At 48.3% G+C, this 25,944-nt stretch overlaps 1 protein-coding gene across 5 annotated transcripts in view; it reads left to right on the forward strand.

The window, feature by feature from the left end:
* Window positions 1–261: 261 nt before the first annotated feature.
* The window catches only part of PRPSAP1 (phosphoribosyl pyrophosphate synthetase associated protein 1), a 50,180-nt gene continuing 24,497 nt past the window's right edge, over window positions 262–25,944 (forward strand). The window contains exons 1-3 of one of the 5 annotated variants that reach the window (XM_050764316.1): window positions 262–924; window positions 7,414–7,466; window positions 13,663–13,729. In XM_050764316.1, the coding sequence (XP_050620273.1) occupies window positions 521–924; window positions 7,414–7,466; window positions 13,663–13,729 (524 nt within the window). In that variant the 5' untranslated portion in view covers window positions 262–520. Of the gene's footprint in view, window positions 925–1,210; window positions 1,230–1,491; window positions 1,680–7,413; window positions 7,467–11,866; window positions 12,519–13,662; window positions 13,730–25,944 lie in introns of those variants that run through there. The other 4 variants (XM_050764320.1, XM_050764318.1, XM_050764319.1 and 1 more) reach the window with 4 other exon arrangements.

Consider the following 25,944-nt stretch of genomic DNA (forward strand, 5'->3'; position numbering starts at 1 on the left):
TATGATTGAAAGCGAATACCGGCAAGAGGGCCTTTGGCACGTTCAGGGAATCTTGCCTTACACGCAGACACAGGGTTGGGGATCTGTTCGGAAACGCCTGAAAGATCAGGCTCAGCAGAACACCACCTTTCAGTATTCAGTACTGACGCTTCAGTACTGCGGTCAACCAGCTGGAAAGAACCCCGCCCTCCACTTTTCAAATTAATCTCAGGCCGGCGCACGCGCCTCGGGGGTCGGGCACTGTGCTACCATAGACATGCAGAGCTAGATCGTCTACCTCCTCGGAGGCGGACATGTTGGGTCCTGGCCAAAAAAGTTGGAAACAGCTGGAGCCACTACCGAGGTAGGATGCTCCTCCCAAGAAGGTGAGACCGAAAGAGCTCCCGTGGAAGCGGTCAAAGCAGGGGTGGAGCGAACCTGTGACACGCCCCATCGGCAGAACAGGCTTTTAGAGAGTCGCCCGGCTCCCTGCCCTCATCCGAGATGGCTGCCTGAGGGCGCTCTAGCCGACAATCCTCGGATGCCCGGAGGGGGCGGTGGCCTTGTCTCTGGCTCTCAGGCGGCGGCGCGGGGCGCAGCAAACGCTCGCAGCTGCAGTCCGTGGTGTGGGGTACGCAAGGGTGCGGACCTCGGAGCTCTCCCAGCCTGCGCCGTTTCTCAGCGCCTTCCCCACCCGAACCGGGGTCTCGCGGTTGGAAACGCTCCGGGTGCAGCCCCGCGCGGGGCCGGCCGTAACCGCGCCGCGGGCCGGACGATGCCCAAGAAGCTGCTGCTGTTGCCCCCGCTCTCCGCGTCCTCGGCTTTCCGTGTCCCGCGCGCCCGCCCCGCTCCCCCGCCGGCCATGAACGCCGCTCGCACCGGCTACCGAGTCTTCTCGGCCAACTCCACGGCCGCCTGCACGGAGCTGGCCAAGCGCATCACAGAGTAAGGGGGCGGCGGGAGGGCCGGGCCGGGGGCGGCGGCGCCTCGCTCGCCTTCGCGCCCCGAGGTACCCACTCCCCTCCACCCGCCCCACCTCCTGCACCTGGGCGGGAGGCGCGGGCCTGTCCTTTCCCAGCCGGACAAACCTTGGAGGTGACGGAAACCAGAACCCGCCTCCCAGCTGGGAGGCTTGGGGCGGACTCTCGGTGACCTCAGCCCCCGCCCCGTGACTGGGTCCGCGGCCTACCTGCCTTTCGTCTCCGCACTCCCACACTCCGGGGCGGGCCGAGCTTTCTGGAGCTCCCAAAGTGCGTGCCTTGGGGAGAGGGGCTCTGGTCTTGGCTCCCTTTCCCACGGCTGGAGTTGACCTGGGAATCTGACCGCCGCCACTCTCGAGTCTCCCTGCAGTGAGACTCGTGGTTGTGACTTGGGGGACCCGACGCGGCGGGTGCGGCCGCAGAGCAAAGGTGTGGGGACTGGTAGCGTGAAGAAGGCAATTCCAGGGAGGCAGATGGGCCGGAGCTGGTGGTAGAAATGACAGGCCTGACCCTGCTTTGCAAATCAGCTTGGGATAAGACCAGTCATGTGTGTCTTTAACTCAAGGAAGGCCCTGGTCTCAAGTCGCCTTTGGGGTCTGACAGCTCTGAGATGCCTTCCCAGCCTTGCCACTTACTAGCTCTGTCACTGGGCAAGAGACTTGATTTCCCTGAACCTCATCTGTGAAATGGGCATGATTCTGTCTGTTGGCCAAGAATATTGTGAGTATGACCGGGATAATGTAGTAGTAGTATCTGGTTCTAGCAGAGCAGGGCTCCTAGTGGCCCTCTGAATACCTGTTTACTAAATGGCCTCTTTTCTTTTTATTTATTTCTTTATTTTGAGATGGAGTCTTGCTCTGTCGCCCAGGCTGGGTGCAGTGGCGCTATCTCGCTCCCTGCAACCTCTGCTTCCCAGGTTCAAGGGATTTTCCTGCCTCAGCCTCCCAAGTAGCTGGGACTACAGACGCGTGCCACCACACCCGGCTAATATTTTTGTATTTTTAGTAGAGGTGGAGTTTCACCATGTTGGCCAGGCTGGTCTCGAACTCCCCCTGACCTCGTGATCCGCCCGCCTCGGCCTCCCAAAGTGCTGGGATTACAGGCGTGAGCCACTGTGCCTGGTTAAATGGCCTCTTTTCTAGTTGGCTCTTTTGGAGAATCCCAGAGCTCTGATATAAAGGAGGAGCCTTATATGTCCTTTCCACATACACTTGTTAGAAATCAAAGACAAAGCCTGTAATCCCAGCACTTTGGGAGGCCGAGACAGGCGGATCACGAGGTCAGGAGATCGAGACCATCCTGGCTAATACGGTGAAACCCCGTCTCTACTAAAAAATACAAAAAAAAAAAAAAAAAAAAAAAAAAAAAACTAGCCGGGCGAGGTGGCGGGCGCCTGTAGTCCCAGCTACTCGGGAGGCTGAGGCAGGAGAATGGCATAAACCCGGGAGGCGGAGCTTGCAGTGAGCTGAGATCCGGCCACTGCACTCCAGCCTGGGTGACAGAGCAAGACTCCGTCTCAAAAAAAAAAAAAAAAAAAGAAATCAAAGACAAAATGAATAGCTCGTCTTTTAATATTTAAAGTCATTTTCACATCTTAAACAGTTTTTATAGAGTTACTTCGTTAAATTTTTAGGGTTGATAAATAATTGCAGGGATATATTTTAAACTTCTTGGGGGAAATGTAGAAGAAAGGGAAAACTTTAGTCATTTTTTTCAGCTCTGCCTGTTTTTTTTAATAGTTGGAGTTTGGAGATTGGAAGAATGTTAAAAAAAACAAATCAATCCTTTTGCAGTCTACTGCCTAGTTTCTATTTCTAACCCCTGATTATTTGTCTTTCTTTTTGAGGCCAGTGAAAACACTGACTTTAAAGGAAGCTTCTGTGTGTATCTAGTGGTTCAGATTTACCCCACCTGACCTTGAGGGAGAGCAGAGGGGAGCAGGGCACATTTTAAAAGTCAGTGAGGGTTTTTTTTTTGTTTTAGATTATTTCCTGGCAAATTCCAGAAAGGTTTTGAATTACTATCAATGATACATATTCATAAATACTTCCCTTATTTTATCTGTTTTATTTATTTTGAGACAATCTTGCTGTGTCACCCAGGCTGGAGTGCAGTGGTGCCATCTTGGCTCAGTGCAACCTCCACCTCCCAAGTTCCAGCGATTCTCCTGCCTCAGCCTCCCAAGTAGCTGGGATTACAGGTGCCGACAGCACACGTGGCTAATTTTCGTATTTTTAGTAGAGACCGGTTGGTTTCATCTTGTTGGCCAGGCTGGTCTCAAACTCCTGACCTCAGGCGATCTGGGATTATAGGCATGAGCCACTATGCGCGGCCAGTAAGATTTTATTTTACAAGAAGGTTGTTTGCCCCTGAACAAAGTTTGATCAGTAGATTACTTAACCCCTGAAGTTATGATATTGTATTTCCATGATTTCTTTCAGACTGTCTAAACTTCAAGCAAGGATCTTCAAACTTTTTTGATTGTGAACTTTATTTATTTATTTATTTTTTTGAGACGGAGTCTTGCTCTGTCACCCAGGCTGGAGTGCAGTGGCCGGATCTCAGCTCACTGCAAGCTCCGCCTCCCGGGTTTACGCCATTCTCCTGCTTCAGCCTCCTGAGTAGCTGGGACTACAGGCGCCCGCCACCTCGCCCGGCTATTTTTTTGTATTTTTTAGTAGAGACGGGGTTTCACCGTGTTAGCCGGGATCGTCTCTCGATCTCCTGACCTCGTGATCCGCCCATCTCGGCCTCCCAAAGTGCTGGGATTACAGGCTTGAGCCACCGCTGATTGTGAACTTTAATCAATAAAATAGTTAGATACATGACCTTCCCAGGATATGTGAAAGTTACATGTATTTTGTTACTTGCCCCGCCCCAACCTGGTATCCTTAATCCAGCTTCCACACTTAGCAACTTTTTGGTAATCTTGTCTCTATCATGCTTTTTTTTGAGGTGGGGGAGATGCTGGAGTATTGTTTGTTTTTGAGAAGAGTCTCCCTCTGTCGCCAAGCTGGATTGCAGTGGCGTGATCTCAGCTCACTGCAGCCTCCACCTCCCGGGTTCAAGCGATTCTTTTGCCTCAGCCTCAGCCTCTCAAGTAGCTGGCACTACAGGCGTGTGCCGTTATGTCCAGCTAATTTTTTTTTTTTTTTTTTGTATTTTTAATGGAGATAGGGTTTCACCGTGTTGGCCAGGATGGTCTCGATCTCTTGACCTCGTGATCCGCCCGCCTTGGCCTCCCAAAGTGCTGGGATTACAGGCATGAGCCACTGTGCCTGGCCTGGAGTATTTTAAAAAATTGTTATATACATAACATAAAGTTTACTGTTTTTTTTTTTTTTTTTTTGAGACGGAGTTTTGCTCTTGTTGCCCAGACTGGAGTGCAATGGCGCCGTCTTGGCTTACCCACAATCTCTGCCTCCTGAGTTACAAGTGATTCTCCTGCCTCAGCCTCCCAAGTAACTGGGATTACAGGCATGCGCCACCTCACCTGGCTAATTTTGTATTTTTAGTAGAGATAGGGTTTCTCTGTGTTAGTCAGGCTGGTCTCGAACTCCCAACCTCAGGTGATCCACCTACCTTGGCCTCCTGAAGTGCTGGGATTAGAGACATGAGCCACTGCGCCTGGCCTACCTTTTTAACCATTTTCAAGTGTACACTTCAGTGGCATTAACTACATTCACAGTGTTGCACAACCATCACCACTATTCATTTCCAGAACTTTTCATCATCCCAAACAGAAACTCTGTACCCATTAAATACTAACTCCCCATTCTCCCCTCCCCGCATTCCCTGGTAGCCTCTGTTCTACTTTGTCTCTGTGAATTGCCTATTCTCTGGACTTCATACAAAAGGAATCATACAGCATTTCTCTGTTTGTGTCTAGCTTATTTTCCTCAGCATACGTTTCCCAAGGCTCACTCGTATCATAGCACATACCAGAATTTATTCTTTTTTTAAGGCCAAATAATATTCCATTGTATGTGTATACCTGGCTGAAGTTTTGTTTTTTTTTTTTTTTGAGGCAGAGTCTTGCTTTGTCACCCAGGCTGGAGTGCAGTGGCACAATCTTGGCTCACTGCAGTCCCCGCCTCCCGGTTCAAGTGATTCTCGTTTCTTAGCTCCCAAGTAGCTGGGATTACAGGCACTCACCACCACACTCAGCTAATTTTTGTATTTTTTTTTTTTTTTTTTTTTGAGACGGAGTCTCGCTGTGTCGCCCAGGCTGGAGTGCAGTGGCCGGATCTCAGCTCACTGCAAGCTCTGCCTCCCGGGTTTTTACGCCATTCTCCTGCCTCAGCCTCCCGAGTAGCCGGGACTACAGGCGCCCGCCACCTCGCCCGGCTAGTTTTTTGTATTTTTTAGTAGAGACGGGGTTTCACCGTGTTAGCCAGGATGGTCTCGAACTCCTGACCTCGTGATCCGCCTGTCTCGGCCTCCCAAAGTGCTGGGATTACAGGCTTGAGCCACCGCGCCCGGCCCATTTTTGTATTTTTGGTAGAGACGGGGTTTTTCCATGTTGCCCAGGCGGGTCTTGAACTCCGGGCCTCAAGTGATCCGCCCACCTTGGCCTCCCAAAATGCTGGGATTACAATCATTGAACCACTGAGCCTGGCCTGACTGGAGATTTTTATTTTATTTTTATTATTATTATTTTTTTGGAGATGGAGTTTCACTCCTGTTGCCCGGGCTGGAGTGCGATGGTGCGATCTTGGCTCACTGCAACCTCTGCCTCCTGGATTCCGGCAATTCTCCTGTTTCAGCCTCCTGAGTAGCTGGGATTATAGGCGCCCGCCACCACACCCAGCTAATTTTTCTATTTTTTGTAAAGATGGGGTTTTATTATATTGGTCAGGCTGATCTCGAACTCCTGACTTCAGGTGATCCGTCTGCCTCCCAAAGTGCTGGGATTACAGACGTGAGCCACCACGCCCGGCCTGGAGTATTTTTAAATAGATTCCCTTACATCATATCATTTCTCTTGTAAAAATAGTAATGCTTACTAATCAGGACTTAAAACTTCACACTACTATTAATTCCTTAATATTACGTAGTATCTAGTCTTTGTCCATATTTCTCTGATTATTTTTTAAAATGGCTTTTTTTTTTTTTGAGACGGAGTTTCGCTCTTGTTGCCCAGGCTGGAGTGCCACGGCGTGATCTTAGCTCACTGCAACCTCCGCCTCCTAGGTTCAAGCAATTCTCCTGCCTCAGCCTCCTTAGTAGCTGGGATTACAGGCATGTGCCACCAGGCCCAGCTGATTCTGTATTTTTAGCAGAGACAGAGTTTCTCCATATTGATCAGGCTGGTCTCGAACTCCCGACCTCAGGTTATCCGCCCGCCTCGGTCTCCCAAAGTGCTGGGATTACAGGCATGAGCCACTGTGCCTGGCCAAAAATGGGTTTTCATACTTGGTTTATTCTAAGCAGGATCCAAACAAGATCCACACCACATTTGGTCAATGGTGCTGAAGCCTCTTTCTTTCTCTATGCTTTTGATAATTGAGGCATTTATCTCTGGCGTGTGTTACTGAAATCGTTGCTAGTAACCAAGTACTTGGAAGTGATTTTCCAAGAAAATTACTATTCAAAGAACAATGGACCAGACATAACCATGGGTTGTGAGCTCCGTCTGGTAAAGCAGTATGTTACAACGTGGTGAGCTGCTTATGGAGTGACAGCAGAATTTTAGTTCAATGAATTAGATTTTCTAAATTATTTTTTGGAAAGAGTGCCAGCTTAGTTATTTGAGTCTTTTTGTTAGACATATGCATATAAACTGGAATTTTTTTTTTTTTTTTTTTGAGGCGGAGTCTGGCTCTCTTGCCCAGGCTGGAGTGCAGTGGCCGGATCTCAGCTCAGTGCAAGCTCTGCCTCCTGGGTTCACGCCATTCTCCTGCCTCAGCCTCCCGAGTAGCTGGGACTACAGGCGCCCGTCACCTCACCCGGCTAGTTTTTTGTATTTTTTAGTAGAGACGGGGTTTCACTGTGTTAGCCAGGATGGTCTCGATCTCCTGACCTCGTGATCCGCCCATCTCGGCCTCCCAAAGTGCTGGGATTACAGGCTTGAGCCACCGCGCCCGGCCATAAACTGGAATTTTTTTAAAGAGAGAAATCTTGGCTGGGCGCGGTGGCTCACGCCTGTAATCCCAGCGCTTTGGGAGGCCGAGGCGGGCGGATCACAAGGTCAGGAGATCGAGACCACGGTGAAACCCCGTCTCTACTAAAAATACAAAAAATTAGCCGGGCGCGGTTGTGGGCGCCTGTAGTCCCAGCTACTCGGGAGGCTGAGGCAGGAGAATGGCGTAAACCCGGGAGGCGGAGCTTGCAGTGAGCCGAGATCGCGCCACTGCACTCCAGCCTGGGCGACAGAGCGAGACTCCGTCTCAAAAAAAAAAAAAAAAAAAGAGAGAAATCTTAATTTCCCTTTTTTGTTCTTTTTGGTCTATAGGCGCCTTGGTGCTGAATTGGGGAAGTCTGTTGTATATCAAGAAACCAATGGAGGTAAGTTAAAATTATTTCTTTTTTTTAAAATTTTTTATTTATTTAATTTTTTCGAGACAGAGCCTCACTGTGTCGCCAAGGCTGGAGTGCAGCGGCACGATCTTGGCTCACTGCAACCTCCGCCTCCCAGGTTCAAGCAATTCTTTTGCCTCAGCCTCCTAAGTAGCTGGGTTTACAGACACCCGCCACCACACCCGGCTAATTTTTATATTTTTAGTAGAGATGGGGTTTCACCATGTTGGCCAGGCTGGCCTTGAACTCCTTACCTCAGGTGATCTGCCCACCTCGGCCTCTCAAAGTACTGGGATTACAGGCATGAGCCACTGTGCCCAGCCTTTACTTATTTATTTATTTTTATTAAGATGGGGTCTCACTATGTTGGCCAGGCTGGTCTTGAACTCCTGAGCTCAAGCAGTCTTCCCGCCCCAGCTTCCCAAAGTGCTGGGATTACAGGCGTGAGCCACCGTGCTCGGCTTCCACCATGGTATTTCTAAAATGCAAATATTTTTTCTTACTACTGCTTCCTTACTCCTGCCCTCTAGGCTGGAGTCCAGTCTTTTTAGCAATTACATGGGGCCCTTTGGGAATCTAGATTCTACCCCTTTACCTGCCTCATCTTTGATCCATCCATTACCACATCTTGTGTGCTCTGACTTGGGAATACTTGTTAAATCTAACCTCTTCTCACAGCCTCTGCTGCTTCCACTCCAGTCCAGCCTGCCATTTGCTGCTTGCTAGACATCTTCCAAAACAGCTGCCGTGGCCTCCCCGTGGCCACTCCTGCCCTGCCATGGTTTTCTTCACACAGTAGCCAGTAGTCTTTTTATTTTTATTTTTTAATTTAATTTAATTTAATTTTATTTTTTTTTGAGACGGAGTCTTGCTCTGTCACCCAGGCTGGAGTGCAGTGGCCGGATCTCAGCTCACTGCAAGCTCCACCTCCCGGGTTCACGCCATTCTCCTGCCTCAGCCTCCCAGGTAGCTGGGACTACAGACGCCTGCCACCTCGCCCGGCTAGTTTTTTTGTATTTTTAGTAGAGACGGGGTTTCACCGTGTTAGCCAGGATGGTCTCGATCTCCTGACCTCGTGATCCGCCCGTCTCGGCCTCCCAAAGTGCTGGGATTACAGGCTTGAGCCACCGCGCCCGGCCAACCAGTAGTCTTTTTAAAACAAGTAGATGAAACCCTTCCCAAACTCAAATCTTCCAGTGGGTTTCCTATCACTGCTAGAATAAATTCCACTCATTAGTGAATAAGAAATGAAATCCAAAGTCCTGCAAGTCCTGGTCCCTTGGCTCACTGACTTCCTGTCTCTCTCTTTCCCCTCAGTCTCTCTGCTTTCTAAGTAGACTAACTGCCTGCGCCTCTGCTTGGCACGCTCGGATCCACATCTTCCTGAGTCCTGAACCCCCTTCTGCACTGCTCGTTCTGGATTGCAGTGAGGCCCTTGTTTCCAGCCCCATTGTTCTCTCTCCTTCGTCACAGCTATAGCATCTCCGGCATGCTGGGCCTGAGGGTTTGCTGGCCTTGGTGTCGTATCATGTCTCTTGAGTCAGTCTTTGTCCCTTCGTCCAAGTCCTGCATTTTGTGGTTCCCAGTACAGTTCCCGACATGGAGGAGGCGTCAGCATTTGTTTAAAAAATAATAAGGATGGGCCGGGCGCGGTGGCTCAAGCCTGTAATCCCAGCACTTTGGGAGGCCAAGACGGGCGGATCACGAGGTCAGGAGATCGAGACCATTCTGGCTAACACGGTGAAACCCCGTCTCTACTAAAAAATACAAAAAACTAGCCGGGCGAGGTGGCGGGAGCCTGTAGTCCCAGCTACTCCGGAGGCTGAGGCAGGAGAATGGCATAAACCTGGGAGGCGGAACTTGCAGTGAGCTGAGATCCGGCCACTGCACTCCAGCCTGGGCGACAGAGCCAGACTCCGTTTCAAAAAAAAAAATAATAATAATAATAATAAGGATGTTAATCTTTGGCCTCTTTGTTTACCTTTTATTTTTTATTTTTTGAGATGGAGTCTCGCTCCATTGCCCAGGCTGGAATGCAGTGGCCCAGTCTAGGCTCACTGCAAGCTCCATGCCCCGGGTTCACGCCATTCTTCTGCCTCCGCCTCCCGAGTAGCTGGGACTACAGGCGCCCGCCACCACGCCCGGCTAATTTTTTGTATTTTTATTAGAGACAGAGTTTCACCGTGTTAGCCAGGATGGTCTCGATCTCTTGACCTCATGATCCACCCGCCTCGGCCTCCCAAAGTGCCAGGATTACAGGTGTGAGCCACCGTGCGCAGCCTGTGTCTTTATTTTGATAACATGTTGTTGTTTTATTGTTGCTTTTGACCCTGAGACTTTATGCTGAACTGTTGGTTAGTTTTGTCTTCTATTTTAGGGGACTTATTTTCCTCGAGTTTGACTTTTTTTTTTTGAGACGGAATCTCGCTCGGTCGCCCGGGCTGGAGTGCAGTGACACCATCTCGGCTCACTGCAACCTTCGCCTCCCCGGTTCAAGCAATTCTCCTGCCTCAGCCTTCCAAGTAGCTGGGATTACAGACATGCGCCACCACGCACGGCTAGTTTTTGTATTTTTAGTAGAGACAGGGTTTCACCCTGTTGGCCGGGCTGGTCTTGAACTCCTAACCTCAAATGATCTCTCTGCCTTGACCTCCCGAAGTGCTGGGATTACAGGTGTGAGCCACCACATCTGGCCCTTTTTTTTTTCAAATCAAACTGTGTTCAGTTGTTTTTTTTTTTCTTTTATTTGAGACGGAGTTTCGCTCTTGTTTCCCAGGCTAGAGTGCAATGGTGCCATCTCGGCTCACTGCAACCTCCACCGCCCGGGTTCTAGCGATTCTCCTGTCTCAGCCTCCCAAGTAGCTGGGATTACAGGCATGTGCCACCACACCCAGCTAATTTTATTTTTAGTACGGACAGGGTTTCTCCATGTTGGTCAGGCTGGTCTTGAACTCCCGACCTCAGGTGATCTGCCTGCCTTGGCCTCCCAAAGTGCTGGGATTACAGGCGTGAGCCACTGCGCCCAGCTGTATTCAGTTTTCTTAAAGATGTTTTCTTTTTTTTTTTTTTGAGACGGAGTCTCACTCTGTCACCCAGGCTGGAGTACAGTGGCACGATCTCAGCTCACTGCAAGCTCTGCCTCTTGGGTTCATGCCATTCTTCTGCTTCAGCCTCCCGAGTAGCTGGGACTACAGGCACCCGCCACCATGCCCAGCTAATTTTGTTTTTATTTGTATTTTTAGTAGAGACGGTGTTTCACCGTGTCACCCAGGATGGTCTCAATCTCCTGACCTCGTGATCCGCCCTCCTTAGCCTCCCAAAGTGCTGGGATTACAGGCATGAGCCACACTGCCCGGCCTTTAAAGATACTTTCAATATACAATCATGGTATTTCAGGCAGGACATGGGCAGACAATCATTAACAGCATATAATAACTTTCTTTTTTTTTTTGTTTTTGAGATAGAGTCTTGCTGTGTCCCCTGGGCTGGAGTGCAGTGGCGTGATCTCAGCTTACTGCAGTCTCCACCTCCCAGGTTCGAGCAATTCTCCTGCCTTAGCCTCTCGAACAGCTGGGATTACAGGCATGTGCAGCCACGCCTGGCTAATTTTTGTATTTTTAGTAGAGACAGGGTTTCGCCATGTTGGTCAGGTTGGTCTTGAACTCCTGACCACAGGTGATCCGCCCACCTCAGTCTCCCCAAGTGCTGGGATTATAGGCATGAGCCACTGCGCCTGGCCCAATAACTTTCAAACTCCCCTTTTCAATGAACTACCAAAAGTCAGAAAGTCACTGTAAAACCCAGTGAACATTTAGCATGTTTAACAGCTTTTCACGAGCTGACCCTGACTTTCAGAAGTGAATTGAAAATGGCAGAATTTATCTGAAGATCCACAGTGTAGAAACGGAACCACTGCTCTTTTGAGGGGCGCCATGTCAGTGGCATCACTGGAAGGTGCAGATTGCCTGACACACTGGAAATCAATTATGGGGAGTCAGGTCCCAGCAGTGTCTGGCTTTAAGGGATTTAAGTCTATGCTGAAAGGTGGAAAGGGAGAAGAGGACATAGACACGAATTTGTCTTTTCAGACCACGAGGCTTTTGTGTGCTGAGGTGGCCATGTGTGTCAAACTCAGGGGACCCCTCCTCCTGGGAGCCGAGAGGAAGTCTCAAAACTAGAAGGGGCCGGGCGCGGTGGCTTACGCCTGTAATCCCAGCACTTTGGGAGGCCGAGGCGGGTGGATCACCTGAGGTCGGGAGTTCGAGACCAGCCTGACCAACGTGGAGAAACCCCATCTCTACTAAAAATAGAAAATTAGCCGGGCATGGTGGCACATGCCTGTAATCCCAGTTACTAGGGAGGCCGAGGCAGGAGAATCGCTTGAAGCTGGGAGGCAGAGGCTGCGGTGAGCCGAGATCGCGCCATTGCACTCCAGCCTGGGCAACAAAAGCAAAACTCTGTCTCAAAAAAACCAAAACAACAACAACAACAAAAAAACTGGAAGGGAAAGGTGCTTTCCCCACATCAATCCAGCTTCGGAGACATTCTATTCATGACATGTGCCCCTTCCCCCAAAACAACAATGAAGTGTTCTGTGTGCTGACAACATAGCTTAGAAAAAAAAAATTCTGCATTTTTATAAAACTTGATAAAAAATAGTATTTCAAACTGTACAGTCACCAGACATACACAGTTGTCAAAAATGCACTCACTTCCCTCGGCATCTCCAGCAGGTGCCTGGTCTGTTCAGGCATCTCCACTTTGTGTAGAGTCATTCCCCTCCTTGCCAGCGTCAGCTTTTCCCTTTTTCCCTTTGGGTACCTTCTCTCCCTTCTTTGCAGCGGCCTCTTTAGGCCTGGGCTCTGTCTTTGGAGGAGCAGGTTTAGCAGACAGCCTCACGGATCTTCTCTGTGGTTCGTCCTTCACCTTGGCCTCACCTTCCTTAGCATCCCCTTCAGCCTTTCTCTTGGGCATGGTGGCAGCAAAAGCGGCCAGATACAGGCACTGGGAGCGGAATGCAGTGGCAGTGCACGGACTGCGGTCAGTCTGGGGGTCGTTCTTGCTTCCTCTTCTTCATACTGCTCTGAGATTTATTGTTTTGCACCAGATTAAATGTTGGTTTAGATTAATCTTTACTCCCTCCAAATGTTATCTAACTGTTGCATCATGAGTGCTTTGCTTTTCTGCTTTCTTTCTTTTTTTTTTCCCCAGACAAGGTCTCTGTTGCCCAGGCTGGAGTGCAGTGGCACAGTTTTAGCTCATGCTGCAGCCACGACCTTCTCTGGCTCAGGTGATCCTCCCACTGGGACTACAGGCACCTGCCACCATGCCGGCTAATTATTTTTTTTTTGAGATAGAATCTTGCTCTGTAGCCCAGACTGGAGTGCAGTGGCACGATTACGGCTCACTGCAACCTCCGCCTCCCGGGTTCAAGTGATTCTCCTGCCTCAGCCTCCTGAGTAGCTGGGACTACAGTCACGTGCCACCACGCCTGGCTAATTTTTGTATTTTTAATAGAGATGATTTTTCACCATATTGGCCAGGCTGGTCTTGAAGAACTCTTGACCTTGTGATCCACCCACCTCGGCCTCCCAAAGTGCTGGGATTACAGGCATTAACCACTGCGCCTGGCCCTTGCTAATTCTTGTATTTTTAAAATTTTTTATTTATGTATTTATTTATTTTTGAGACAGAGTCTTGCTCTGTTGTCCAGGTTGGAGTGCAATGGCACAATCTTGGCTCACTGCAACCTCCACCTCCTAGGTTCAAGCAGTTCTTCCGCTCAGCCTCTTGAGTAGCTGGGATTCCAGGCGCCTGCCACCATGCCCGGCTAATTTTTGTATTTTTAGTAGAGACAGGGTTTCACCATGTTGACCAGGCTGGTTTCGAACTCCTGACCTCAAGTGATCCGCCCACCTTGGCCTCCCAAAGTGCTGGGATTACAGGCGTAAGCCACCATGCCCAGCTAATTCTTGTATTTTTTGTAGAGACAGGATTTTGTCATGTTGCTTAGGCTGTTCTTGAACTCTGGTGCTCAAGTGATCTCCTTTCCTTGGCCCTCCCAAAGTGCTAGGATTACAGGCATGTGCCACTGTGCCTGGCATGAAGTGCTTTTTTTTTTCTTTTTTCTCCTTTTTACACATAGGAGCTTTTCTTAAAACTTTAGAACATTTTTATTTTTCAGAAACAAGAGTTGAAATAAAAGAATCTGTTCGTGGCCAAGATATTTTCATTATACAGACAATACCCAGGTAAGAGGACTGACTACTTTATCTCTTTTCTGTAAAAACCTTAACAATATAATTGATTATCTTTTCATATGAAGAACCAACTTAGTGTTTTTAAAAGTTTTTTTTTTTTTTTTGTTTTTGTTTTTGTTTTTTGAGACGGAGTCTCGCTCTGTCGCCCAGGCTGGAGTGCAGTGGCCGGATCTCAGCTCACTGCAAGCTCCACCTCCTGGGTTCACGCCATTCTCCTGCCTCAGCCTCCCGAGTAGCTGGGACTACAGGCGCCCGCCACCTCGCCCGGCTAGTTTTTTGTATTTTTTTTAGTAGAGATGGGGTTTCACCGTGTTAGCCAGGATGGTCTCGATCTCCTGACCTCGTGATCCGCCCGTCTCGGCTTCCCAAAGTGCTGGGATTACAGGCTTGAGCCACCGCGCCCGGCCGTTTTTAAAAGTTATACATTCAGACTGGGCATGGTAATCCCAGCACTTTGGGAGGCCGAGGCGGGCAAATCATGAGGTCAGGAGATCGAGACCATCCTGCCTAACACGGTGAAACCCCGTCTCTACTAAAAAATACAAAAAAAATTAGCCGGGCGAGGTGGCGGGTGCCTGTAGTCCCAGCTACTCGGGAGGCTGAGGCAGGAGAATGGCGTGAACCTGGGAGGTGGAGCTTGCAGTGAGCTGAGATCGCACCACTGCACTCCATCCTGGGCGACAGAGTGAGACTCTGTCTCAAAAAAAAAAAAAAAAAGAAAAAAGTTATACACTCAAGCCAGGCATGTGGCTCACGCCTGTAATCCCATCACTTTGGGAGGCCGAGGTGGGTGGATCACGACGTCAGGAGTCCGAGACCAGCCTGACCAATATGTTGAAACCCCGTCTCCGTTAAAAATACAAAAATTAGCCGGGCATGGTGGTGTGTACCTATAGTCCCAGGTGTTTGAGAGGCTAAGGCAGGAGAAGTGCTTAAACCCAGGAGGCGGAGGTGAGCTGAGATCGCACCACTGCACTCCAGCCTGGGCGACAGAGTGAGACTCGTCTCATCAAAGGAAAAAAAAAAGTTATACATTCATTTGCATGTGAAACTAAATGCTTCCCCAAATACAATTACTGTCTTCTGGAATTCCTGCCGTTTGTCACGCTGTACTGTTACCTGTGTACTTCTCTGCAGGCTTTTTTTTTTTTTGAGACAGAGTCTTACTCTGTCGCCCAGGCTGGAGTGCAGTGGCACAGTCTTGGCTCACTGTAGTCTCTACCTCCTGGGTTCAAGTGATTCTCCTGCCTCAGCCTCCCCCGTAGGTGGGATTACAGGTGCTGACCACCATGTCCGGTTAATTTTTGTATTTTAGTAAAGACATGGTTTCACTATGTTGGCCAGGCTAGTCTTGAACTCCTGGCCTTGAGTGATCCGCCCACCTCAGCCTCCCAAAGTTTTGGGATTACAGGCGTGAGCCACCACTCCCCAACCTTTAAACTCCTCAATGACAAAGTGTTTTCCCATGGTTTGCACTGACCCTAGGCCAGTGTCTGTCAGCTCAGCTCTGCTGAAAAGCTTCTAGTTGTTAAGTGTGGTGCATAACTGCTCCTGGTTCATGCCCATCAAGACAGGTTTTTGCACTGCATTTTATCTTGCACTGTGGCCTGTTTCTAGCCTATCTCTGTTTCAGAGAGCATCGTCCTTGCTTCCCTGAGGGCAGGGGACTGACGCCTGGGGAATCCTGGCCTGGGAGCGTCCATGCTTCTATATGGGACTATCTCCTCATCGCCTCACAGGGAGTGGGCAATTACACCATCTGTGTCTCTGAAAAATCCAGACCTTCATGTCCTGATCAGTTTACATTGCCCAGACTATATTAGTCATAAGAATGGCACTGAGTGCCACTAGTGTGCTGGATGCTTTTTATGGTTCATTTTTGTTTGTTTTGTTTTTTTTGAGATGGAGTCTCACTCTGTTGCCTAGGCTGGAGGGCAGTGGTGTGATCTTGACTCACTGCAACCTCCACTTCCCGGGTTCAAGTGATTCTACCTCAGCCTTCTGAGTATCTGGGATTACAGGCGCCTACCACCATGCCCAGGTAATTTTTTTGTATTTTTAGTAGTGATGGGGTTTTACCATGTTGGCCAGGCTGGTCTCAAACTCGTGGCCTCAAGTGATCCATCTGCCTCAGTCTCCCAAAGTGCTGAGATTACAGGCGTGAGCCACTGCGCCCGGCCCTATTCAGTCTTCTTTAGTTTGGAGCAGTTCCTCACAGCCTTTCCTTGACTTACTTTTTTTTTTTTTTTGAGACAGGGTCTTGCTCTGTCACTCATGTAGGAATGCAGTTGCATGATCATGACTCACTGCAGCCTTAAGCTCCTGAACTCAAGCGATCCTCCCACCTCAGCCTCACTAGTAGCTGGGACCATAAGCGTGTGCCACCATCCTGGGCTAATTTTTGTATTTTTAGTAGAGATGAGGTTTTGCCATGTTGCCCAGGCTAGTCTTGAACTACTGGACTCAGAAGTGATCCACTCACCTCAGCCTCCCAAAGTGCTGGGATTACAGACATGAGCCACCACACCCGGCTTTGACTTTGAAAACTTTGACACATTTGAAGACCGTGACATTTTACCAATTACTTTGTCGAATGTCCCTCAATTTGGGTTTCACCATGATGGCTCTTTCACTATGATGAGATTCATGTACCTTGGAAGGAAGATGTGTTTCCATTGTCTTCCTGCTGCTTCATGGCAACTTGTGTGGATGCATCGGTTTATTCATTGTCTCGTGTGTCAGTTTCTAGTCTTATGCTGACACAATAGAGGCTCTTGTGAGCCTCATCGTATGTACATCATGTTATCCGTGTTTCAGGTATATCTGTAGGAAGATCCTAAGGAATTTCTGATTGTGAGGGTCCATTCCCTGTGGTATTGAGGGAAGGGGCTGCATTGCCCTCACTGAGGATGTACTAATTCACATTTTCTTTTTTTTTTTTTTTTTTTTTTTTTTTTTTTTGAGACGGAGTCTCGCTCTGTCCCCCAGGCTGGAGTGCAGTGGCCGGATCTCAGCTCACTGCAAGCTCCACCTCCCGGGTTCACGCCATTCTCCTGCCTCAGCCTCCCCAGTAGCTGGGACTACAGGCGCCCGCCACCGCTCCCGGCTAATTTTTGTATTTTTTTAGTAGAGACGGGGTTTCACTGTGTTAGCCAGGATGGTCTCGATCTCCTGACCTCGTGATCCACCCACCTCGGCCTCCCAAAGTGCTGGGATTACAGGCTTGAGCCACCGCGCCCGGCCCTAATTCACATTTTCTTCAGCAGTTTTGGTTTTATATTGTTTGCCTCCTGGTGACTGGAGTCTTTTTTGCCTGGTAGTTTTGTTTGACTCTCCATCTTTTTTTTTTTTTTTGAGATGGAGTCTTGCTCTGTTGCCCGAGCTGGAGTGCAGTGGCACGATCTCGGCTCACTGCAAGCTCTGCCTCCCGGGTTCACTCCATTTTCCTCCCTTGGCCTCCCGAGTAGCTGAGACTACAGGCGCCCGCCACCACACTCAGCTAATTTTTTGTATTTTTTGGTAGAGATGAGGTTTCACCGTGTTAGTCAGGATGGTCTTGATTTCCTGACATCGTGATCCGCCCACCTCGGCCTCCCAAAGTGCTGGGATTACAGGTGTGAGCCACTGCACCTGGCCTGACTCTCCATCTTATAAATAAGGGGAAGACCTGAGGGGCTTGCCTAGGGGTACAGTGCCTGTCGGAAGGGAGCTTTGGCACACCACATAGCTGTTCCCTGGCCGTCTGTGATTATCCTGGGTTTTGTTGGTAGTGAATAGTAAGGTTACTTTGTCATCGCTATTTTTTCTGCATTCTTGAGTTCCTTAGAGCATAGGAAAGGGCCACATGTGACCCTAGGTCCATGGTTTGGCCACCTTAGATGACTGAGAGCTCTCTACTAGTTGGTGGAAGGGTGCAGAGTAATAGACCATGGTCTTTGTAGCCATGGGTTGGCCAGGTTTGTCACTAATCCTCCAAGAAATATTGGGGTCTGATTCTAAAAGCAGTATTGATTGGTGAAGTCTCTTTACTACCCTAATCGAATTTGTGATAACAAAAGGATTTGTCATGTGAAGAGTTATCATTAAGAAATCTCAGGCCGGGCGTGGTGGCATAAGCCTGTAATCCCAGCACTTTGGGAGGCCGAGACGGGCGGATCACGAGGTCAGGAGATTGAGACCATTCTGGCTAACACGGTGAAACCCCGTCTCTACTAAAAAATACAAAAAACTAGCCGGGCACGGTGGCGGGCGCCTGTAGTCCCAGCTACTCGAGAGGCTGAGGCAGGAGAATGGCGAGGACCCAGGAGGCGGAGCTTGCAGCGAGCTGAGATCCGGCCACTGCACTCCAGCCTGGGCGACAGAGCGAGACTCCGTCTCAAAAAAAAAAAAAGAGAAAAAAAAGAAATCTCGTTGGCCAGGTACAGTGACTCACGCTTGTAATTCCAGGACGTTGAGACACTAAAGGCGGGAAGGTCACTTGAGTCCGAGATGGCTTGAGAACAGCCTGGGCAACATAGTGATACTCCATCTCTACAAATAAAATTTGAAAATTAGCCAGGTATGGTGGTGTGCACCTATAGTCCCAGCTACTCCGGAGGTTGAGTTGGGAGGATCACTTGAGCCTGGGCAGTCAGGGCTACAGTGAGCTGTGATTGCACTACTGCACTCCAGTCTGGGCAACAGAGCCAGATCTTAGCTCAAAAAAAAAAAAAAAAAAAAAAAAAAAAAGTCAAATTGTTAACACTCACTAGTTTGTCGGTCTGCATTGTAACCTGGAATTTCAGTCAGACTTCTCCAGGAAAAGACTGAACTGAGTCAGTGGCTGATCAGAGCAGTTCTCCTCTGGCACATGAGCAGCTGTGCTCTTGGCACTTTTGTTTTGTTACATGTATTTAGAGATCGTCTATGAGTTAGGAGAAGCTAAGAGGTTAGAACCTCCTCACGTCTGATACCCCATTTTGTTAGATAGTCCAATAGTCCCCAACCTTTTTGGCACCAGGGACTAGTTTTGTGAAAGACAGTTTTTCTTTCTTTTTTTTTTTTTTGAGACAGAGTCTCACTCTGTCGCCCAGGCTGGAGTGCAATGGCGCGCTCTCGGTTCACTGCAAACCCCACCACAACCCCCGCCTCCCGGATTCAAGCGATTGTCCTGCCTCAGCCTCCTGAGTAGCTGGGATTACAGGCATGTGCCACCATGCCTGGCTAATTTTGTATTTTTAGTAGTGACAGGGTTTCTCCATGTTGCTCGGGCTGGTCTTGAACTCCCAACCTCAAGTGATCTGCCCGCCTCGGCCTGCCAAAGTGCTGGGATTACGGGCTTGAGCCACCGCGCTGGGCCGTTCGTGGTTATCTCAAACTAGTCAAGCATAGAAACAGCATATTGTTAATGTCCTTTGTGATAAAAAGGTGAATTTTATAAAATTCTTGACTTTGATATTACATGGTAACCAAGAGTGCTCAATATAAGTATTTAATACATGCAATCTAGAGTGATGCTGGGGGCAGTAAAGACTGAACTTGACAAATGAAGGATCATTAGTGTGCAAGTGTCTTCCAGGGAAGGGACAAAAGAAGCATGAAAAAATGAGCTAGTTAATAGCAAATTGGGAAGCACAGTTTTTCTCACTCGTACCTTGAGTATGAGAAAATTTGACCATGGTCAGGTATGGTGGCTCATGCCTGTAATCTTAGCACTTCAGGAGGCCAAGGTGAAAGGATAGCTTGAGGCCAGGAGTTTGAGACCAGCCTAAGCAATATACTAAGACCCTGTGTCTATTTTTGTTTGTTTGTTTGTTTTTGAGACAAGGCGTTGCTCTGTTACACAGGCTGTAGTGCAGTGGCACGATCTCGGCTCACTGCAGCCTCCACCTCCCAGGCTCAAGTGATTCTCCTGTCTTAGCACCCACCGTCTTATCCTCCCAAGTTGCTGGGGCTATAGGCACATGCCACCACACATGGCAAATTTTGTATTTTTGGTAGAGACAGGATTTTGCCATGTTGCCTGGGCTGGTCTCAATCTCCTGAGCTCAGGTGATCCACTTGCCCCAACCTCCCAAGGTGCTTGGATTACATGCATGAGGCACTGTGCTAGGCTTTTATTTATTTATTTATTTATTTATTTATTTATTTAATTTAATTTTATTTTTTTTGAGAAGGAGTCTGGCTCTGTGGCCCGGGCTGGAGTGCAGTGGCCAGATCTCAGCTCACTGCAAGCTCCGCCTTCCGGGTTTACGCCATTCTCCTGCCTCAGCCTCCCGAGTAGCTGGGAACACAGACGCCTGCCACCTCGCCCGGCTAGTTTTTTGTATTTTTTAGTAGAGACGGGGTTTCACCGTGTTAGCCAGGATGGTCTCGATCTCCTGACCTCATGATCCGCCCGTCTCGGCCTCCCAAAGTGCTGGGATTACAGGCTTGAGCCACCGCGCCCGGCCGCTAGGCTTTTATTTAAAAGAAAAAAGGGCCGGGTACGGTGGCTCACGCCTGTAATTCCAGCACTTTGGGAGGCCGAGGTGGGCAGATCATGAGGTCAGAAGATCGAGACCATCCTGACTAATACAGTGAAACCGCGCCTCTACTAAAAATACAAAAAATTAGCCGGGCATAGTGGCGGGAGCCTGTAGTCCCAGCTACTGGGGAGGCTGAGGCAGGAGAATGGCATGAACCCAGGAGGCGGAGCTTGAGGTGAGCCCAGATCGCGCCACTGCACTCCAGCCTGGGCGAAAGGGCGAGACTCTGTCTCAAAAAAAAAAAAAAAAAAAAAAACGAAATTTTGACCAAAGGAAAAAGTAGTGAGCACTTCATGGAGTTGCAGCAAAGAGACAGTCTTGTATAATAACAATGACAATTTTACATGCATGTCAACATGGAAAGGCACCTTTCCTGTTGAAAAAGGCACATAGGTATAAATGAGTACTTCTGAAAACCAGAACCCTGTCCTGAAGATGGTGAAGTTCCTTTATGTGTATTTGGTGTTGAGATTATTTAAAAGCCGCAAGTCTCTTCCCAGTGGTTCAGTTTAAGAGCATCAAAGCAAAAATATCACCGGGCATTTCCTCTGTCTTTTAAGCTGATAGGGATGGAAGAAGAAAGGAAAAATTTGGAAAAAAGACAGAGGATGGATGTGTTGTTTTGTGCGCGTGTGCAGCCCATAAAGAAGGTTATTAGGTTTGTCACAATAAACTAGTTCTTTTTTGTTGTTGTTTTGAGACGGAGGCTTGCTGTGTTGCCCAGGCTGGGGTGCAATGGCGCGATCTCAGCCCACTGCAACCTCTGCCTCCCAGGTTCAAGCAATTCTCCTGCCTCAGCCTCCGGAGTAGCTGGGATTATAGGCGTGTGCCACCACAGTCAGCTGATTTTTGTATTTTTAGTAGAGACGGGGTTTTGCCATGTTACCCAGGCTGGTCTCAAACTCCTGACCTCAGGTGATCCACCCGCCTTGGCCTCCCAAAGTACTCACAGACGTAAGCCACCATGCCCAGCCAATAAACTAGTTCTTATAGTGCTTGAGTACTGGATACTTTAGTACCAAAGTACTCACAGACGTAAGCCACCATGCCCAGCCAATAAACTAGTTCTTGTAGTGCTTGAGTACTGGATACTTTAGTACCAACTAAAGAACAGAGATAATTTAATTTAATTTAATTTAATTTAATTTAATTTAATTTAATTTTTTTTTTTTGAGACGAGTTTCTCTCTTGTTGCCTAGGCTGGAGTGCAGTGGTATGACCTCGGCTTACTGCAAACTCCGCCTCCCAGGTTCAAGTGATTCTCCTGCCTGAGCCTCACGAGTAGCTGGGATTACAGGCATGCACCACCATGCCCAGCTAATTTTGTATTTTTAGTAGAGATGGGGTTTCACCATATTGGCCAGGCTGGTTTTGAACCCCTGACCTCAGGTGATCCACCCACCTTGGCCTCCCAAAGTGCTGGGATTACAGGCATGAGCCACTGTGCCTGGCCCAATTTTTTATTTTATTTTATATTTATTTTATATTTTGTTTTATTAATTTATTTTATTTTTTGAGACAGAATCTTGCTCTGTTGCCCAGGTTGGAGTGCAGTGGCACAATCTCAGCTTACTGCAATTTCTGCCTCCTGGGTTCAAGCAATTCTCCTGTCTCAGCTTCCCAAGTAGCTGGGATTACAGATGTGCACCACCACACCCAGCTAATTTTTGTATTTTTAGTAGAGATGGGGTTTCTCCATGTTGCCTAGGCTGGTCTCGAACTCCTGACCTCAGGTGGTTCACCTGCCTCGGCCTCCCAAAATGTTAGGATTACAGGCGTGAGCCGTTGTGCCCGATCTGGTTTTTTTTTTTTTTTTTTTTTTTGAGACGGAGTCTTGCTCTGTCCCCCAGGCTGGAGTGCAGTGGCGCGATCTCGGCTCACTGCAAGCTTCGGCTCACTTCAAGCTCCGCCTCGTGGGTTCACACCATTCTCCTGCCTCAGCCTCCCTAGTAGCTGGGACTACAGGCGCCTGCCACCACACCCGGCTAATTTTTTTGTATTTTTAGTAGAGACGGGGTTTCACCGTGTTAGCCAGGATGGTCTCGATCTCCTGACCTCGTGATCCGCCTGCCTTGGCCTCCCAAAGTGCTGGGATTACAGGCTTGAGCCACCGCGCCCGGCCTCGATCTGGTTTTTTAATATTATCTGCAGTTACATAGATGAAGGAATATATTTTACAGGTTTTTCTGTTGTTAGGAGGAAGGGGGCATTGCCTAAAGTAATAAGGCTAATTTTAGGCAAACAGACCAAAGCTTAGTCATTAAGCTTATTGCCTTCGGAGCTGTTGTTCTAAAATAACATAGATCCCTTTTTTTGGTTCTGTTTTTGCTTGGAATAGCTTTGGAACTACCGCTTCCAAACTTGCAGCATATTTCTTTTGACTGTTCTAATAATAGCAAATTTTTGGTCTTTGACGATAGGTTTAATTTTTGGAAATGGCAAAAAGCCATTCAGAACAAAATGATTATTTTGGGTAATTGAACTGTGTGATACTCAAAGATTTTCCAGATATACCAAGCAATGGAACTAAGTAAAATATGAAGCTTAAGTATATTTTAAAGGATAATTTTTATGTTTACGTACAAGTTCTAGTGTGTTGATTATGAAGCTTATAAAGTACATTTTAAAGGATAATTTTTGTGTTTATGTACAAGTTCTAGTGTGTTGATGTAAAGTAAGAGGACTCATTAACATAACATTTACACCTGGGCACGGAGGCCCACGCCTGTAATCTCAGCACTTTGAGAGGCCGAGGCAGGCGGATCAGTTGAGGTCAGGAGTTTGAGACCAGCCTAGCCAACACAGTGAAACCCCGTCTCTACTGAAAACACAAAAAAATTAGCCAGGCATGGTGGCGGGTGCCTGTAATCCCAGATATTCAGAAGGCTGAGGTGGGAGAATCGATTGAACCTGGAAGGCAGAGGTTGCAGTGAGCCAAGATGGTGCTACTGCACTCTAGCCTTTCAGCCTGGGTGACAGTGACCCAGTTTCAAAACAACAACAACAACAAATTTACAACTGCTGCAGATGATTAATTGTTACAATTGGGAGGAGGGTAAATTCTCCCCCATTACTTCCAGCTATGGTGTTGGTCTCTCTTTTGGAAGCCTGGCTAGTTTAATGAATGCGTATACATACCATGCCTATTTCCTCACCTCAGGTTAGTTTTTGCCTGTCCAAAATGCTAGAGCAGTAAGGTCTGGGCTTAATATAGGATGTGGTTTTCTTAGGGGAAAGAAAAGTAGTTGGTTGGCTGGGCATGGTGGCTTAAGCTGTACTGCCAGCACTTTGGATTCACAGCACCTGCAAGTCCCAGCTATTTAATTTTTAGTAGAGACGGGCCAAGGCAGGAGGATCGCCTATTAATGAAAGAAACCCTCAGGAGTACAAGACCAGCCTGGGCAACATGGTGAGACCTTTCTCTATTTAAAAAAAAAAATGCAGGGCCGGGCTCATTATAGGTGGAGGGATCTCACACATGTAAGGACTACAGGTGAGCACCACTCCTGGCTGAGCACTTGGGAGGCTGAGGCAAGCAGTACTCCTGGGCCTCCCAAAGTGCTGGGATCACAAGGTCAGGAGATCGAGAAAAACCACGGGCTGAAATAATCCCAGTCTCTACTAAAAAATAAACCCCAAAAAAAATACTAGCTGGGTGTGGTGGCGGGTGCCTGGCGAGGGGGCGGAGAATTGCTTGCCTGGCAGAGGTAGTGCCAGCTTGTACTCGGGAGGAATTTCCATGAACAGGCTTACAGAAGCTACTAAATTAACTGAGTGGGTATGGCGGTAAACCACAGGAGCCTGGGTATGGTGGCTCAGGCCTGTAATCCCAATACTTTGGGAGGCTGAGATGGGAAGATTGCATGAACCCAGGAGTTCAGCACCAGCCGGGGCAATATAGTGAGACCCTCTCTCTTACAAAAAAGAAAAGAAAATCACTGCACTCCCAGCCTGGTCCACAGAGTGAGACTCGAGACCATCCTGGCTAACACGGTGAAACCCCGTCTCTAAAAAAAAAAGCCAGGCGAGGGGGCGGGCGCCTGTAGTCTCTGGGAGGCTGAGGGAATGGCGTAAACCCGGGACAGCATTGAGCTTGCATGAGTCAGATGTGAGACTCCATCCATCTTCTTGGGAAGAATGATTACCTCGAGAGTGGTCCCAGATGGCCTCTGGCGTTCCCTAGAGGTGGTCTGCCTTGTTTACCTACCACAGTGCTTGACTCAAGTTGCCCATTAAATATGTGTTGCATGGATGATGAACTAAAATTGACTATTATGAATTCCCAAGTTCCTCGAAAGTGTTTGATAATTGCTTTGATTCTACCAAAGATTATCTGACCTTTTGATGCCAGACTTGGCATTATTAATTTGGAAGGCTGAAGGAGAAAAATGCTCCAATTTATTGAGAGGGGGAAAAAAAAGGTAACTGGAAAATAATGGAATGGATTAGCAGTCTCAAAGGAATATCTTAGTTGTCTTGAAGTTGAGCCCTGCATCAGTCTCCTCAGGGAGAAATGTTTTTTGTTTTTTTTTGTTTTTTTTGTTTTTTTTTTTTAAATCACAGAATGCTTGCAATCGTTAAGAAAAATCTAAATTACAAGGGTGAAATTGGAAGTTCCAGGAGTTGAACCTGGAAGTAGAAAACATTGTCAGAATAAAAGGATGTCCTTGAAATCGCTCACTCCCACTCTGCCTTAGAGAGAAGTGTCAACATAAATTGTAAGAGACTGGGAGGAAATGGCTCGATTACCCTTCAAGCCAGAAGGCATCTCTTGCTGAGTATTTCATTCAGTCACCTATTCAGCAAACGTTAACTCTGTGTATGGCAGGCTTTCCACTTTGCTGTAATGAGGGCAGCAGCACCTACATGTCAGTGTAGAGCTGATAATTGTTCAAGAACGGGTGCCTGAAGAACCTGCTGCCATGGGTATGAACTGAGGACATGGGGAAGGGAAAGGAGATACAGTCTTGACCCCCACCCCCGCCCCAAGATGGGGATGTTTGAGGATGCGTGGATAGTCCAGGGAAGAGCAGGAGGAAGCTAACGTGAGAAGTGAATACTGAGAGAGCGTCCTGGAAGGATTTCAAGGCTCTCTCACCCATTTTTAAAGGCAGAGCCTGACTGGGAATGGTGGTGCATGCCTATAATCCCAGTGCTTTGATAGGCTGAGGTGGGAGCATCACTTGAGCCCAGGAGTTCGAGGCTGCAGTGAGCTATGATTGTACCACTGCACTCCAGCCTGGGTGACAGGGGTGAGACCATTTCTTAGTAAGTGAGTAAGTGAGTGAATCAATGAATGAATACAGAGTCTACATTAGGTTTGATTATCCTTGGCAAAAGCTAACAATCTAAATTTATAATCACTGGAAGTAGCTTTCCTTCTACTATCTTTCAGATTCATGTTTCATTTTTTGTCTCTCAGGGTAATCTTTGTCAGGAATTTATATGTCAGGGAAGGAAGGGTCCAGGGAGTTTTGTTTTGTTTTTTGAGACAGAGTCTCACTCTGTCGTCCAGGCTGGAGTGCAGTGGCGCGATCTCGTCTCACTGCAACCTCCACCTCCCAGGGTCAAGTGATTCTCCTGCCTCAGCCTCCCCAGTAGCTGGGACTACAGGCGTGTGCCACTATGCCCAGCTAATTTTTGTATTTTTAGTAGAGACAGGGTTTCATAATGTTGGCCAGGCTGGTCTCAAACTCGTGA

The sequence above is a fragment of the Macaca thibetana genome, chromosome 16 (genome assembly GCF_024542745.1).
Source record: "Macaca thibetana thibetana isolate TM-01 chromosome 16, ASM2454274v1, whole genome shotgun sequence".
Taxonomy (NCBI): domain Eukaryota; kingdom Metazoa; phylum Chordata; class Mammalia; order Primates; family Cercopithecidae; genus Macaca; species Macaca thibetana.